Raw genomic sequence first — 18960 nt, 5'->3', positions numbered from 1 at the left:
TATATAGCTAATTATTAATCAAAAAGATAGACCTTGCGTTTATATTTTTACACCGCAATTATAATCAATTTTGAGACTTAAGATAAACTTTCTAATAAGTATGTGCAATTTTTAATTTAAATTCAAAACTAATACACTAATATATATCGATAGCTAATTATTAATTAAAAGGGTAGATCTTTATATTTTTATACAATCAATTTTGAGACTCGAGATCTCAATGGACTTTCTAATGAATGCGTAACTTTTAATAAACACAGCTGATCATATTTCTATAAAGAAATGTCGAGCAATTTACGAAAGATACAAAAGAAATGAAAAACATATTTTTAAATACAATACACTTCGATTTTAAAAAGAAATCACTCGAATTAGGTTCTTTTCTACTCTCGAAACAGTTATTCGAAATAGCAATAATTTTTTTCGATCAATTTTTACGAGAAGATACTCCGCGTCGCAGACAATAATCCCTTCTCTCAAGTTAAAACCTTTACCTGTTTCTCGGTGTCGATCAAATCGACTTTATTGCCAACGACGACGATTGGCACCGCCCCCTTCGTGTTAAGAATTTGCGCCCTCAGCGTTTTCACCTCGAGGAACGTGTTGGCGTCGTGGACGTCGTACACGAGGATAAACGCGTCCGCAGACTTGATGGACAGATCTCTCATCGCGGGGAACTCGTACGAGCCCGATGTATCCAGGATGTCCAGGGTCAATTGTATGCCGGAAACGTTGAAATCCCCGTGATGCATCTCCTCCACTGTCCTCTTGTACTTGGGGGTGAACGTGTTGTAGAGGAACTGATTGATTATCGCCGATTTCCCCACTTTCGCCGCCCCCATCACAACGATCTTGTGCCGTATCGAACTTTCCGCGTGTTTCCCGCCACCGCTGTCCGACTCCGACAACCTCTCGTTTCTGAAATTTATTTCGATAAATTTGCGCCACTCCGGAGTGGAGGAATATTCGTTTTTGAGATTTATTTCGATAAATTTGCACCACTCCAAAGTGAAGGAATATTCGTTTCTCCCCCCCCCAAAAAAAATCGTCGATAAGAATATCCTTTGATTTAACGAGTATTATAAGAAACATAAGAAATATTCGAAATATTTGTGCCGTGTATTATATTTGAGTAATTCAATTTAAAAGAAAAAGATTTGTGAGAAGATAGAAAGTGCGTGATGCGCGCATCTAATAATGATTTAATTAACGGATTGAATTAAAGATTGAATCATACTAGACGAGCAAGAGTTAAATAAAACTTGGTAACAAATGTTGGTCTTTTCTCACGGCTATTTTTCTTTAGCGAGGTAACCTGAGCGCGAGGGTGCTAATAAGACAGGAAACCTCGTTTCATATTTAAGGGGACAACGTCCCAGGGAGGAGAATAGCGCTAATGAACGTTAAAGATCCCCTTTCACCGGGAACACGAGTTATTGAATACGTTGTTTTGTACACGCGAGGTCTGAATTTCTGAGCCGCCATTTATTCCCTCAGAATATACTATATATAGTCGACTAGCATCGGGGTGGAAATTGCGGCGACGATGATGGGCGCGCACCGGCGCTTTTGCATGCACCAGATAACAACTGTTCCCTAAGTATCTTCGTAATCATCCACGCTTATTACGTGGAGGAGGAGAGCGAGACGCGGTTATTACTTGCCCGTGCACAAAGAAGAGAAGAGCGCGAGCTTCCCTTTTTGCCAAGAACTGGCCGCAAAATTAAAGCTCTGGCCTAAGAGTGGAGTCAAGAAGGGGGGAGGTCAGGGGATCGAAGAGGGAGAGGTGGAAAGAAGAATGGAGAGAAAGGATGGAGAGGGAGCGAAATATTGCGAAAGAAACTTGCCAGAACTGTTTCTCGAACGATGGAATACGCAGTTTACCTTGGAAATTCGTTTTTCTTTTCTCCCTTATCCGCGTTTCCAATCCTTTTTTTTGTTATTGTTGTTGTTGTTTGTCTCGAACTAGCATTTCAGAAAGATTGAAATCAGTTTGCACTTTTGTGAAAAGAATCTCGTGACTCTCGTTCTTTCTTTTTTTTTTTTTTTTTTTTTTGAAACAAAAGAAAAAGGAGTAGGAGTAATAACACCTCGGGGACGAAAGGAAGGAGGATTCCTTTTTTTCTTATCGAAGGAGGTGAAGGATTTTCGAGCGCGAATAAGACAGATTTGAAGAAGAAGTTGGAAAGTATAAATCTTCTTACCTAACGTTTTTCGTCGTACCATCTTCCTGACCCTCCTTCAGCGACGATGGTTGTAGACTGAAACGACGCCGAAATTGATGCCGACCTTTCATCATTTGTGCAGGGATTTTCCTGTAAAACAGACGAAGAAAAAGAAATTCTTAGATTAGCGAAGGAAGAGATAACTCTATAGGAAACGTATTCATTGCAGCGATAGGATCTTGTATTTCAAATAGCTGGCGAATACTTTTTAATCTTTCACGAGTATCTTTCAAGTATTTTCTCAAAGCTAAGGATAAATCTAAATCACTTCTTCAATGGTTTTACGTGAAAAATGATACTTTTCACCGTCGAATCTTGATTAAATAGATTTAATCCTTTCGCGAATATATATTATATGTTCGAATAGATACTCGCTCAACAGGTACTTAAACAAATTGACCATCATTTTACGTAAAACGGATCCTTTACATTAAATTTAATTTGCTTTCGTGACCGCATCTCATTTACCGATATAAATATTTTCTTACGGCAAGAAGAAATTGCAAACAAAATATCGCGCGCTGGATCGATATTAAATCGACGTGTTCGTTCAAAGGGGATACGAGGACGAGATATCGTTAAAAAAAAATTTCGAAAATTAATTACGAAATCCGTTGGTGCGAATCGAGTAAACTTACAAAGGAATAACGCACGTCCATTATTTTCGCCATCTTTTTTTCGCGTTAATTATGTTTCTATTTCGAGGTGTCCTTTCTCCTCTTCCGAGAAACCTTCTTGAAATGTTTATTATTATGTATAAAGCGAGCGTTAAATTTAATTCTCTCTTATCTTTCGTCCCGTGACTTTCAAAATTAGTTTGCGTAAATTCGCACGCGTGGTCGGACACAATTAAGTTTAGGATCGAGATTGGTTTCGAGCGTGTGTACGCATATCGTTAAAAAGTTTGGAACAGTTGGCGCAAAGCTGGCCGGCGTGGTCGGCCAATGGAACCGATTGATCCACCTACGTGGATAGGCGGATGTTCACGTTTCTCCTGATAAAGTGGAACGAGCCACACGTGTCAAATATCGTATCGATCGGTAGTTTAATCGCGCCACGACAATCGAGATTGTCGATACACGATGTGAATCCATTCGTTGAATACGTGCTGTGCTTCTTTCGATACCCGCGAATCTAATTTCAAGGGGAAATCGGGATTCGGGATTTTGTGGATTGCGTCGAAGGAGGATGCGAGGGAGTATCGGTGATTTGATGAGAAATGATTAAAGAAATGGAATTTAGAGATTTAAATATTTATAGTTTTCGTTTTGGATAAAGATTCGATCCAATGTTTTACGTAAATTTTTCAATGTTATATCGCTCGATTGTAAGGAAAGTAGTATCTATCTATGAATGTTTTGAATGGAAAATCACGAAATATACGTAAAGTTTGTCTTTCATATTTTATCTTAAGGAAGAATATTTTATTAATAGTGTTTTCGTTGGGAAAATTTTATCTTATACTTTTTTTACGATCATTATCATGATTAAACGATATAACATTTATTCTTATAATTAATAAGTAATATAATATATTATACGTAATATTCGTTCGCATTTTCCTGATGAAAATTACTCAACATGAGTAATTCAGAGTCTGTAGATGGTCATCTTAATTTCCTGTTGCTTCTAAGAACATTTCCTCATTCCAATGTAACTTTAACAAGTTTTTCCAGCAAGCCTTTCTTCTCTTCTGTCTCGATTTTTCTTGCATTAAATATCTGCCCTCTGAGCAACCAGGTAATCAGCAATTTGAAATTCTTTGTAGAAGTTTGTTTGAGGTGGCGTTATTTTCATATTTTTAACGAATCGCGAAAATTGATGTAAAAAAATTGGGAGGAGATATCGTGGAATTAATGAAGATTCAGTTGCATTCGTCCAAATTTTTATCTTCCAATTATTTTTCGAAAGGTATTAGTACATACGTTAATCTGATAATATTTTTCATCTTTCTTTTTTTCATAAAAACGAAGAGTGAGTCGCAAAGTTTATGGAAGAATGAATCACAATTATACAAAAGCGAGATTATTCTTATTTAAATTTTGATAACTAATCCACGTTTCGCTCAAATCCAAAAGTCAAACCAAGCATTTGTCTGATTCAACGCTTTTCCAGTTTTTCCTACAGTAGAATCCCATTTGTACAAATCTTAATAAGTCAATATAACGAGAATTCATTGCTATTTCCATAACTTCGAATAACCAATATTCAGATTTCTTTTTTTTTTGGATAATCAAGAAAAATCAAATTTATATCGATGATTGAAAATTCAACAATTTTTAAATATAACATAAGAGAAATGCACGATACAACAAATAAATTAATCCATTTTCAAAGTATCAGCGTTTAAACATTATCGATAAACATTATAGTTTAAATAACGACATACTTATCCTTTGTTCAAAGACGATCATAATTTTATAATTTTCGAATAATTTTCGACGTTCTATTTATATTTACAAATAAAACAGATCGATATAAACGACTTTCTCCCCGTAACTGACGTTTTCTAATCTCGGTCCGTCCGGTTTCCCAATTCCCCGTGGATAAACACGTGGAACTCACCCTTACGAACGTTCGCAGCCGCGTAACACAATTTCCCATCGAGATAAACGATACGCGTGTTCCACGACGTGCTCCTCGTATTTGCTAGGAAACAAGACCTGGTAAATCGATAGACGTCCACCGATAATTTCCAGGCAACCGTGTGAAAACTTGATATCACTTGTTTTGATTGTACTTTTCGAGTTCGAAATGCAGCGTACGTGCTACACCCTGCCCGTACTATTTAAGATCGCGTATTAAAGGAGGAAAATTTAATTTTCACGAACAAGGGGAGATACTTTTACTCGCGTAGTTTCCATTATAAGAGAAAGCACCTTCGTTAAACGCGTAACATCGTATCGAGCAACAATAAACTATTTATCGTTTCGTTGAAAAATTTGATGGATCGTTTCCATTGTTTAAAGAAAATAAAAAAGAAAAAAAACAGGCACGATTTTGAGCAATTTTACGGGGTACGCTTTAGGATCAGTATTGTCTGCGAATACTGCGTAGGAAGTTCGCCTCCAGCCATTAAATTACATCCAACGCTAAGACACTTATAGTTAAGACAGTTTAAGTTAAAGTTCGTGTTAATATCTCCTTTCTAGTAAGGAGGAGGTTTCCATTTCCTTTTTTGACGATGAAATATATTTAATCGCGCAATTGAAACTTTTCGATAAAAATTTTGGATATTTCTCGACGATATTTTTGAGAATTAATGTCTTGGAAATATCGTTTTCCTTTTATCAAAGCCAATATATTTATGTTGAGTTGAAAGATGGTATGTAGCTAAGAAACATAATTTAAACTTTCGACGCGATAATTTTGGACAATTGAGAATTAATAACCTGGAAATATAAGTTCCTTTTATCAAACTATTGATTAAAAAGTTCGAATCTATTCTGGTCCGAGGCAATTCAAACGAAAAAAAAAAAAAAAATTGCTTTAATAACTTTTTCGAAATATCATTCACGACGAGAATTCGAACTTGCTCGCAATATTTTTATATCGTCCATTTCGAAAGTGGTAAAATAAAATTGGCCGAGGGTTCGTTCCCGGACAGTGGCCGGGCCGCGTTTTAATCTTCGCCCCCTTATTGCGCCCATAAAGCTTGCAAGCAGCATCGAGTTATCGACTCACGAGTATCGATCAACAATTCCCTTCCCCCGATATTACGCTCGTAAACCATCGATCGGTCGGTACAACTTTTAATCTGCTTCCTCGAGAATTTATCTCCACCGACGCGAAATCGACCGTTTTCGAATTATATTGCATAGCTCCAGATATCGATGCCGCTCCACGTCCCCGTTAATCAGCCCCGTCAAAATCTATTTGGTCGATTCCCTTTCCTGGTGTGATTCGTATTTCGATACGGTTGTCACGCGATATAAATTACGGTAATTAGGGGACGTGGCACGAGCGTACTAATATATGCGTCCCGATTTGTAATTAACCGTGGGGAAGCGATATCCCTCTCCGGGGAGACTAGGCAATTACACTTCTTTCCGAGCATTCCCAATAACCGGGAATCGGGTTTATTATTAGAAACGGAACGTGCATCGTAGACGATGCGGACTATTTCCAGTGTTCGACCTTCCTCGCCGAGACGTATCTCCGAGAGATTAAAACGTCGAATTCACGAACGAATCAATTGCATCTCCCTCTCGATTTCAAACACGAAAACGTAAATCCAATCCACGAAACAAAGCATCCTTCCTTCGACGCAAGATCGAGTCAAGGAATAAGTCCCTGGAAAAAATAATATGTCGCAGTAATCGAATGCATCTCCCTAGGAGATCCCTAGGAGGATTTCCAGGAATAATCCTCGGCTAAGTAGATTCTAAAGGGAATTCTCATTACACTTCTGTTTTTCTTCCATTTCTCTCCTTTGAATGGGAGGTGAAAGAGCATGTGCAGTACGCGGTTTCCGTACGAGTCGATTAATCCATCGCATCCAGCCTCGTCGTTGGATTCGAGATTGGTAACGTGTGAATCGTGGTATCATTCGAGAGGATGATGAAGATTATACTGGAATCGGGTGATACATTTCGGATCAATATTCGAGATTATTCGGGAGGGAGGGAGGGGGAGAAGAAGAAAAAAGTGATAGGTGCGTTAGGTGTTATTGAGATTCTATTGTGCCGCGTTTCGTGATAAAGTTCTCCTAAAGATTTATTGCCAATATGACGTGCTCTCCCCTTTTATCTAAAGCTTCGAAGCTCTCGATCGTTTTTTTCAACGATACAAATATAATATATATATTTGTCGAAAGTGGATGGTTTGAACTAGGCCTCTCCCCATATATTTGTCGATACATTGTCGTAAACGAGACTCGAATCGACAAAAGGAAAGCGTACGGATGGGGGCAAAGAATGGAAAAAGAATAGAATAGATATAGTCTCGGTGGAAGGAAGGAAATTGACGTGCAACCCTTGAACCGTGCGTCGTGGCTCGACGCGTCCACGGTGTGACATTAATTAAATTCAATGACTGCGTTAATGCCAGCGTTAACGGCTCGCTGAAAAAGTCACTTGACTGTTTTCCGATAAAGGGTGTCGCGTCGGTTTAACGTTGAATTCAACCTCCGACACGGATAACCGCTTGATCTACATGTGTATCGGTAGGAAAGCTGGACCCTCGTTAGAGAATGAATTTTATTCCAAATTAATTCCTTTCTCTTTTTCCTCTTTCTCTCTCTTTCTCCCTTTTTTTAATAACTCGAGAACGTACTATTCCTGCAGTTATAAAAATATTTCTGCATCCTTCAACGTAACGATTCAATTAATTTCCAAGTTTTCTCGAAGTTTAATTTAGTATTTAGGAATATATATATAGAAAGAATATATATATAGAATATAGAAAGAACAGAAATATATGTGTCTCGTTGGATTATAGAAAAAGTTAGTTAGACAAATTTTGTCTTAAATTAATTTTCAATGATTATTTTTAAAAAATTCATAGTCATTAATCATTAAATATTTGTCTCCATTTGAATATAAAGTTATGAGGTTCGTTTAAATATTTTTCTTCGTTTTCTCGAATTTACAAATAATATTTCGTACACAGATAGATTTGAAAAAGATGCTCGTGATTATCGTTGGGCTATATTTCGAGAATAATCGAATGTTGAGTTATTTCAAAGGTGGCAGAATCTCGAAGGGAGGTTCGAGTTGAAACCTTTCGCCTCGATTCTTTTCGAGGATTCTATTCTACGTTTTTCTTTTTTTTTTTCTTCTTCTCCCTCTGCGTGTGATTTACGGCGAAGGGTGGGTCACAAGGGCGGTAAGGACTTTCGGATGTTGAACCGTACAAGTAATTTCGATTCCGCTTCGGGGATTGTAAGAATCGTAAACGTTAATTCCCAGGACCGATTTATATTTCATTTGGTACACGTTCGTGGCAAGTATTTCCCCGAGTAAACTAAACTTTCAGACCTTTTTAAACTTTTTCTCTTTTCGAAAGGTTAATTTCGATCGAATGGATAAGGATAATTAAAGGGGAGAGTAAAGGAGAAAAGGAGAAAAATAAAATTGTGGATTTGGAATTGAATTTTCGTAGAAATTTCCGCGATAATATATTTTCTATTTTCTATTATCGTCGAATTAACTTTGCTCGAGTGACAATGGTAATTGTACAGGCAAAAGAGGGAAAAAATAATTAAAATTCAATGATTTTTATTTTGATATATTCTTGAGTTAGTTCCTTTCCTTTCTGTGCAATAAACGAATATGTCAGAACCAGACTTTCTTCTTCTTTTTCTTCTTCCTCTTCTTCGTAGAGAACGATGACTCTAATTACGATCTCTTAACATTCTCGTAACGGAGACAAAGGGTTTTAAGAAAATTTCTGATAATTTAAGATTTTAAGAAGAAAAGGCCAGCCTCATTATCTCAACTTTTCGTCAAGAAATAAAAATAGTCTTCATTATCCGGCACTTATTCTTCTATCCTCGAGCGAGTGACTTTTCAATTAAGGAAATTGTACATGCATATTCATAGAGAATTCGTATAAGAGTAAGCATTCTCAATCGTTTAAAACTGCGCGAGATCTGTACTCCCATTTATTGCCCGATTTAAAATGATTTTTTTATAATCGTGATATTTTATTATGCAACCGATGTTGAAAACGTTAATCGCAAATCGAATGTCGTTTCATCTTGGAACGATCGCGATAGGAAGCATAAAGGGTAGACAGCCGCTCGTACAATCCCTTGTTTAAGGTGTGCTTACGCTTCGATGGAAATTTTTATGCAATGTGAAAAGGCCTGGCCGCAATACTATCTCAAAATCCCCAGCCATTTTTGCCGTCATAAAGGTGTTTACTAGTGGTAAACACACGTAAACACGGTATAAATGGCCGGAGCTTTAGCTAGAAAATATCTTTATGAACCTTGGCCTCGTGAATTTAGCATATATAGCACAGTTCGAGGCAACAAGTTCGCGACAATTTCTCTCTTTCTCTCTCTCGAATTTACACGAGATCCTTTCTTCCGTGTGATCGATCGTTTTTTACGATTTCTTTCAACTTTTTCTCTACGCTCATTCAAAGATTGATTAATTGTACGAAATCTTATTCTATATTATACAGGATGTTCTCGAAATAATGGCACGAAAAAGAATGAACTTGCACAGAATTAATTAAACACGGAATTTTTCGAATTATTTAAATTGAATCTTTTCTATTATTTTATAAAAAAGAAAAAAACGAAAAAGAATTTTTTATAGGATAAAATAAATATAATATTATTCTGAGAGAAGAAATGAATCAAGTAGGGAAATATTGAAAGTTTGGGTCATGGAAAATAATAAAAACAATATGAAATGTTTAATATGCATGAACACGATGAATCTTTAATATTTTATCAGTATTCGTTACGGACCTTGAGTCATTTCCATTTATTATTCACCCATGTAGTATATTGAAACTGAATAAATTTTCTATAAAAGTAATTGCGTCAAGTCTACAAATATCACCATAAAGTTTTTTAATATTTTTATCAATCAATTCTATCTCTTTCAGCGTAGTATCCACTATATTAAGATAGTATTCGATGAATTTTTCAAATTTATTTTTCCAACTTCTACTTTCAATTTACAATGTTATCTCGTTTCAATCTTCATCTCCACTTATGCGAAGACCTCTACACGAATAAGATCAATGTTTTACTTAGCAAAGATATTTTCGAGAGTTCGAAAATTCTAATTTATTGTATTCCAAACTTTCACGGAACAATCCCTTGCAAACCTGCAAACTTTCGAATAACTCGTAATTTAACACTGAATACTGAACCAAACTACTCTTGAACCTACCTATTCAGAAAAGGACAGGTCAGATATTAATTAAAACGTGTGTACGACTTTCAAATTCTAAATGTCATTTCAAATCTAATGAACAGTGCAAAGTCCATAAATTATTAACCAACAACAGATTTCACCTCTTGGAGCAAATATTCCTAACGATGGGCTCGCTAACAGACGAGAAGTTTAATTAATCACAATGAAAACATAGAAAGAGGGAGAAAGAAAGAGAGAAAGGAGCAGGGACGGCGAAATTACAAGTCGAACCACGTGGGGTCGAGGAATAACAAGATATCCGCATTTCTCTCGAACGATATTTTCCTCTCGCTGAGTTAGCCGGTTTATTTTCTGAAAGTAACGCGTGGAGAAACGATTCCTACTGTGACGTCTTCTTATAACGTGTCTTCGAGGGAAACGAGAGCAACGAAAGAAAGAGAGAGAGAAAGAGAGAAAGAAAAGATGGAGGAAGGAAAAAAGAAAGAGTAGGTATGTGTATTTGGAATTTCTGACTCGACAGGACGCCAGAATCTAGGAGAAAAAAAAAAAGAAAAACTGGAAGGGAGAAAGCATTCTCGCGCACCCTCTCGCTCGACGCCGACGTCTGAACTGGATCGGTGCAATACGACGAAACCCGACAGCATGGAGCCGGCCAGTTCCGTCTGACTTCCTACGGTCGTTGCTCCACTTTGCTCGTGTATTCACGCATTCTACATTCATTCTATATATCCTCACACAGAGTCCCCTGATTATCGTCCAATACTATATTCTAACTCGTACACCCTCTTTCTCTTTCCTCCTGCGTCGCATCGCGGTATTTACATACATGCAACGACACGTTCGTGAAATTACGCGCCAACTTTCATCCAACTTTTCGTAATCGACGTATTCATACGACGTTTTCGTCTGGAGGATATATAGGGTGTGCAGAGAAAATAGATAGAAAATTGAAGGACGAGAGTCTAGAGATTGAAATAAACGGGGAAGTTTATGGTACGGTAGAATATATTTTAGCGGTATTTTAAAGGAAATAGAGTAATATTGTTCTATCTCCGTTTCAAAACTTATGCGAAATTGAATTGCTTAATAATTTAGTCAAAATTTTCGGTTTTATATATCAGAATAAAATTTGATTCTATTCTAATATCCAAAAAAGTCGTTTCTTAAATTTTCTAGCTATTCTTGTATTTTGAAACACTGTGTACACGGGGGCGAAAACTTTAAGAGAGAAATTACGATCGAGCGTGAGTTACGACTATTGGTTGCCAACGAGATAGTTGGCCGGCTTCCGAAAACCAGCGACACGCTGGCTTTCGTTGACCTTAATGTAGCGGACAACCGCGGGGATATTAATGGGGGTATTTCTTCTTTAAGGGAAATGGGGTTGTTGATTACGGGTCGACGTATTTTGGTCACCGTCTTCCAGGATCCGTCGAGAAAAGTTTATCGTTTCTCGTCTCGATGAGCAAGGGTTCGGGCTTTATTATAGACCCTTCGTAAAATGTCCTTTCCTGCGGGCTTGCTCTCCGCGATCTGGAATTACGTACACGTGTACGTTTATACAGGGTGTTCGAACGAAATAGTCGAAATGATTCTGAAGAACAAATATTCTTAACATTATTATTATAGAATTAATTTGTATATATTAATATTTATTCATATATTTATTTATTATTATTTATATTTATTTATATTTTATTTATATTTATTTATATTATATTATTATTTATATTTTATTAATATATTTATCATATATTTATTTATTATTTAACGTACAATTAATAATTTGTTATTTTCCTTTAATAAATTTGCGAAATTTCAATTGTTCTTGTTTCCTATATTTCTTTCGTATTCAAAATGTTCGATTATCGATCATTAAAGTAAAGATTTGATCAATATTTTTCTTTTCCATTTGTTTCGGAATCACTACTTACACATTTTTATTCTTTTTGCCCGAGTACCAAGCACATAAATATCAAAGGGTATCACGTTTCTGAAAGCCACACCTTTATAAATGTACGGTCACCATCAATGCTTGCACAATTTTCCGCCGGGGGTTTCAATAGCGTTCATGTACGACCATGTACGACCAAATGTCAGTGGAGGTTGGTTACACATATGTGTACTTTACCCGATAATGGGAGCAGTGAAACACTTGCTCTGCTTTCCTCCTCCTCCTTCTCCTCCTCTCTCTCTCTCTCTCTTTGCCTCCATGTAGCCACCCTTCGTTGGAATCTTGACACGCAAGAAATTTATTGTAATATTACCCTCGACCGAGACTCGATCCAACTGGGACGTTCAGGGCATTACTCCACTTTTGGTCATGTTTTGGTGACATCGTAGACATTCGTTGTCCTCGTTCTCAACGACACGAGCCAGTTATTTCTTCTTGTTCTTCTTCTTCCTCCTCTCCGCCCTGGAAGGGGATGATCGTTCGAGTATGAGAACGATTCAGAGATGAGTTACGAGGCTTTTTCGGATGAAGCATCGTTGGTTGCGTTTATTGGTAATCGTTGCGTTTTTACGACCAGACCAGCTGAAAATTTATAGCTCGATATTTGGGATGAGGATGGTCTTTTTCTCGCGTACTCCTGAAAGTATTCTAATGAGGTAGAAAGCCATCGTTCGCAATTTCGTTGCCCTGTTTCGGGACAGGAAGTTGGAGCATCCTCGTTCGATGCTAATGACGTGATGAACCCTTCTTCTAAGAACCCTTTTTTTGGATGAGTGGCATGGGAATTTGAGAGGATCGAGATTGATAAATGTGCTCGTTCTCCTGTCAAGTAGATGAATCGCTTTTTGTATTTGCCTCTGTTATTCCTTTATATATTAGACCCTCCCACAAGTTTAACACCGTGAAGAAATCACTCTGTCTTCTCGCAATTTCACTTCACATTTTGCCAACAATAGAGGATACATCATACTGACACTGTAAAATGTTATTTCAACAATGTTTCTTTTTCTCGTTTTTATCAGTATCGTTTTTTTTTTTTCGTTCTTTTTTCGATCTTCTAAATATATTTTTTTACGCTCATCATCTACATTTTTTAACATCGATTCTTTTTTTCATCGCGATACGATCTAATGGTGATTTTATTAAAGATTTCCACGAAAGGAATGAGAATACGTCCATTTTCGTACACCGTCAGGTTCAATTATTCATCGAAGCTTATCTTAACCACCCACGCTTCTATTTTCCCCTTCCTTATAGAGAATCGTATCTCCCGGAATCCTTCGATTTATAAACTTTAACTCGACACACCGATCTAAACCTAAGATTCCCTTCCTGACACTGACAAATAGTGGAAAAACGGACATGTTTTCCACGAAGAATGTAGATCCCGCGTCACGAGATCCGACGCGGTGGTAAATACCATTTCCTCTCATCGAGGAGAAGGTTTCTTCTCGGTTCAGAGAAGATTCAATGTTTCCTTCCTTCGAGTAGCGCAAGTCGACCGACAATTTCGAAGAAACGAAATCGAGATGTAAAAAGACGACTGAAATTCTTCGTTCTCCAACCTTTGAAAAGAGAGGAGAGTTTCTGAAGGGCTGTTGCTCGAGTGTGTTGATTTATGATATATTTTTGAAGTACACGGAATACACAGATTTATTGTTGGAAATTGGCGAGAATTGATGTTTTCTTTTGTTCTTGTTGGCAACGTTATAACTAGAGAGTTACAACTATAAAACATATCAAGATTTAACAGACAAGAAATGTTTGTACATTTGCACGGGACGTTAAACGATAGTCGAAAGATAGATACTTGTTAGTTAGCTTGAATGGTGGTTTAATTTAAATTAGAACTAAAAACTAGTAAGTGCAAGAAAGTTCCAAAGTAATAGCTTGATATTAAATACGAGAATCCTCTTACGCTCTACGCGTATCTTAGACAAGTATTGCTTCAAACTTTTTTGTAAAATTTCTTTCTGCTGATTTTGACCGAATCTTCCATTAGTATTTCTTTGAAATAAAATCTTAACTGAAACATTTGTAGATACGGAAATCCTTTTGCTAAAATCGAAATCATATATAATTTAAATTGCGCACATTATCCTGTTGAAAATAAAAATATTTCTGTATTTAAAGATAAGATTGAATTAAATTTAAAAGGGATAAATACATGTTCACGTTATTTGAAACTCAATTTTATCCCTCGATTCAATCTTCTATCAAGAATCGAAACCCCGTGATTTCGAAGACACGATCCACAAATACCATTGATTAAATCAGACGAAAAGAAACCCAGATAAATAGAATCCCCGCTATATCCTCTCCCTCTCTTCTCTCTCTTTCATTTCCTCCAGATTTTTCCATTTCGTTCCTCCCAAAATCTTCAAGTTGCGTGTCTGATTGCGGGTAAATTGTTTTACGGAGTGCAAATTGTACGTGGCTAAAACAAATTGTACCGAACAATATGTCGCATTCTGTATTCCACGTAGGACATATAGGGGGAGAGAAAGCACGTGACATTTGTGCGTATTTAGGTAAACCGCGATAACGCAGGCGACGCAATACTCGCAACGACGCATAAATTTCAGATATCATTAAGAGATCGGTCTCTTTTTCATCAGCGGTTCTCAATCTTAGATACGGTTAGTCAAAATTTGAGGGTACTATAAAATATGTTAGCTCGGCAATATCATTATTGATTAAACACATTTAATTTAGGTATTGAAAATCTGAGAGTAATTTTGGGCAAAAATTGATTTTTTGATATGTAGAAAAAAAATATAAAATATAAATATTCGTACTGGACTTTTATATAAATGGAAATCTTAATGGATTCTTGGAAAATTCCAATCTTTTTTTCAAAGTTGAAGAGCAAGAAAAATTGAAGGGGTGAGTCTTTGATGGAGCATCATCGATTTTTTGATATTTTATAGATCTTTATAGAAGTAGTATTAAAGGAATAGTCTATCGAAGTGAAAATTATGATATTCTTTGTTTTATAGAGAACTGAAGTATTTTTCTTTCGGATATTTTTCTTTCGGATACGCGAAGCAATAAAGATTGAGAATCGTTTTTCTACAGGAAGAGCCTCTTTCGATGTCGTGAAAAAAGATCATATCTCATCCAGGGGGGGAGAAAAATACGGCGCCAGCCGCTCGTTAAGGGTGCCGACCTGTGAAACTTTGAAAATGACATTGCGATATGTCGCTTCGTAAGGCGCAATTAGGGTTGTCTGTTCGCGATCACCATGATTACACGTAGCCGAGCGGAATTCACGATATTTTCCTGGACATTTGCGGTAATATAATGATGTCTCTACTGTTATCCGTTCGAGTATTAAATTCACTACTCTGTCATATTTTTGCACTCACTTTCCAGAAATATTATTCGTATTAGTCGTAAATTTCATTTGCATTTCGTTTGATTATGCGTTAACAATGGATCTGGTGAAATTATTTTCATTATCTTCGATTTTGTTATTTCATTTGCAGAAAGATTATTTAAAGTATTGCTCGTTGCGACACAAAAATATGAATCATTTGTAATTGATAATTAAGAAAGAATCTGTTATCTGGAAAAAGTTACTTCAGGTTTATAAGATCTCCTAAAAATAATTTTTAATATATTATATTTACTTCTACTTTTTCATTATACATATTTAAAATATATTTTGAAAATTGAATGAAAATATTAATATTAATGCAATAATAACTCTTCTCACCATTAATACAGGAAGGAATATTTCCATCATACAGGAATCATAAAAACGCCTTTCAATTTCATCTTCCTCGATGCTATCTAAGTTTCGATTAACGTTGAAGCTTTAATTGCTCCGGATCGGGTTAAATTTTCCACAAGAGAGCATAAATCTTAATGTCCACTTTCCATAATTCATCTTTCCAAGACGCCATTTTTCCTTCTTTCTCTTTCGCGAGGATCGTTTTATTCCTCTCCCCCTTTCTTGCCGAGCGTTCGATTCGCACATTCGCGAATCCTCTTTCAATTTCAATCTCCATTGTATCCACCCTTTTCGTTTCGTAAATCCGCGCTTACTTCTTCATGCAAAGGAGTCGTTCTTCCAACGAATAATCAGGGTCAAATGCGGGTGAGATGCAAACCGAATCATGAACATCCAGTTACCCGGAAACACCGTGTCCGTGACACTCGACAAATGAAAATTTCTTCGCTCGCGAGAGCAAACAACGAGGGGATCGTGACTCGAATATCAAAATTCACGACTATCCCTCGAATCGAGCCAAAAGAAAGAAAAAAAATTTACAGCGCGAATATCGTTCACGTTCCACATAAAGTCTCTCCACTTTCAAAGTTTAACGATCTATCTACCGAAGAATCCAGTATGGTAAGGGTGATTCCTTTTTCCAGGAGCGACCAGTCAGATATTGCTTCTCGAATATCGAGTTTTGTCGATATTGACTCGGGTGAGTCGGGTAAAGTAGGTTGGGAAACAGGATTGCGCGGTGGGAAAGTGGAGAAAAATGGTCGAAATCGGTAGAAATTTCGCGGTGGAACAATAGAGGCTGTGCTTGGGGAGATAAACCACGATCAAGGGTGACTGCAAATACGGAAAACGGGGTGGAGAAAGAGAGTTATCTCCTCGGTGTTCAATGAAGATCGACTGTGGTTGAGACGCGTTGGCTAGCAAATGGGAGGAAAGAAGCAGGAGACGAAGACAAACCGCGCAATTTTCCACGACACGCGAAATCCATTCCAACGGAGAAATCGGGATTCCTCGCGTTGCTTTGTAAATTCTTTATCCCCCTCCTCCGTAGGGTTGTCTCTGCCTCTTGACACGCGAGATTTATTCGATGACGTTTGCCCTCGAAAACTCTTGACGAATAAGCAGAAAAATTTCGTTGTACGCGTTTACATCGCGATAAACATCCCTCATCCATATTCAGCAACGTAGTTCCTGAAACGTGGTCGAGTTATCAATGCGAGATAAAATGTAAAAATAAATTGTAAAAATTGACTCAGTTTGGAATTCGTTAAAGGAAAGAAGAAAAAAAGTACAATTTATAGGAATCATTGTTGTTATATTATTGTTGTTTAAGATTTTATAAACGATTGTTTCCTTGGTCATTGATTTCCTTGGAAATCAATCGTTTAACCATTTCGAGAGATTAATTTTTTAATCGAGAGATTGAAACGAGGACTGAAGCTCGATTTATTATTATTATTATTATTTTTTAAATTTATAAGAGAGAGATTGTCGGTCATCGAATGGTCGTGATTTGGGAAATCTGGCGGAAATATAATATTTGCGGACAAAGTGGATTAAAGATTTGAGTGGATTTGGCCGATTCGTGAAATCGTGTGCGAATTTGAACATTTTAATTTGTCATCTTTAGCTGTGATATCCGATCGATACGGAATTAAACGACGATGGTGATCCTGAGTGTTATTTGTTTATGCAATTTATATCTAAAATTGTATGCCGTTTTGTTACGATAACAATGTGAATATTGTTATGGATTTATCAATTACGGTTTGATAATGAATAACAATTGAACAATTGAAACGAGAAAAGAATAAATGTTAGATAAACAATTGAACAAATCACGATATAATTGTTTATTAATTATTACATATTAATTCCATTTTCATCGAATGAAAATGAGGCGAGCACGACATCGACAAATGTGTAAAATTTGCATACACTCAGCCAATCAATTTGCAAATTACTAGGTAGTAAAGGGGGATAAGTAATTCAAACTATAGGTTCAACGCGTAAGTCTTGAAATTTATAAGCCTTGAAATATATATATTTTACAGTGTATCGTTGTATTAAATTTTCATATTAACAACTATCCGTTTAATCCGATTTTATCTCTTAATAAACAGAGAATCCCTCCATCACTTTGTTCGAACCTTCTCCTATCCCATCAGCTAGATCTCATTGGATGGATCTACACGCGTAGAAAACTTTCCGTTCCGTTATATCCTCCCGGCTTTGACATTCTATCTTCCACTTAATACTATTATTAATCGGCCAGATACAAATCTTGGAGAGTTACACGAATTAATTATCCGTTAAAATGTATTATATAGAGATTAGTTTCACCTATTACGGATATTCGTGTCGGAAGTAATTTAAATTTCAATAAATTCAAAAGTAATTACTTAATTACGCTTAATTAACCAGTCGTTTCAAAATTCAACTTGTAACGATACATATTGTAGCATCCATTCAAATATTAGCGAGATAATGCCGCACGGAATCGTGCATATTCCACTTTGCGCCAATGAATATGAACTCGTGGTGGATATTAAATTGGCGTTGTAATGTTATTTATTACGGACAGCGTATTAAGCGTTCACGCACAATTCGATTTCTTATTATCACGTTATATTATTACCAAATAATCCTTTCTCACTCGTCGAAATTTATCACTCATCGTCGAATTTTCAAATGGATCGAAGTTATCCTGGCGAACACGAATTGGCACAAAATATTCCTTACTTGGTTTAAGCCAGTCTCGTGTCATTTTTTAATCCTTGTCCATTTTTTAATTCTTATCCATTGTTCGTAGACGTTGGTTTATTTGGGATACATCCATACATACACGGCGTGAAACAGTAAGCTCCGTGAAAAAAAGGATGAATAACCCTTTCAAAACCCGCCCAACTGTGTGTACATGGTTGTTTCACGATGATATATTACACGGAAGATATTTAATCCTTCCTAACGGTGAAAAAATATTTCCCGCGTTAACAGGATTTTGTAATGGCACTCGAACTCTCTTCGTTACTTTTTATTAATATTCAATCTGTTGTTAAGTTGACGTTAGAGCTTCTTACGTAACTTAGTCGTTAGTTCGTTACTTTGTCCGTTCTTGCTTATGTGAAGAATATTATTATTATTATTTAGAGGCTGAGGATATTCATGCATTTATGCATAAAATTTAAATGAATAAAAATCTATATA

General features: G+C 36.5%; 1 protein-coding gene across 1 annotated transcript in view; it reads right to left on the bottom strand.

Annotated features, from left to right (window-relative positions):
* The window catches only part of LOC102680943 (ras-related protein Rap-2a), a 32506-nt gene that overhangs the window by 1538 nt on the left and 12008 nt on the right, over nucleotides 1–18960 (bottom strand). Inside the window, exons 2-3 of the mRNA XM_006616289.2 lie at nucleotides 2205–2315; nucleotides 495–918 (exon numbers count right to left, since the gene is read on the bottom strand). Coding sequence (XP_006616352.1) covers nucleotides 495–918; nucleotides 2205–2299 — 519 coding nt within the window. The 5' untranslated portion in view covers nucleotides 2300–2315. The remainder of the gene's footprint in view (nucleotides 1–494; nucleotides 919–2204; nucleotides 2316–18960) is intronic.

This window comes from Apis dorsata, unplaced genomic scaffold, assembly GCF_000469605.1.
Source record: "Apis dorsata unplaced genomic scaffold, Apis dorsata 1.3 scaffold_256, whole genome shotgun sequence".
In the NCBI taxonomy this organism is placed as follows: Eukaryota; Metazoa; Arthropoda; class Insecta; order Hymenoptera; family Apidae; genus Apis; species Apis dorsata.
Note: the sequence above shows the minus strand (reverse complement) of the source record. Positions and strands in the feature narration are given on the sequence as shown.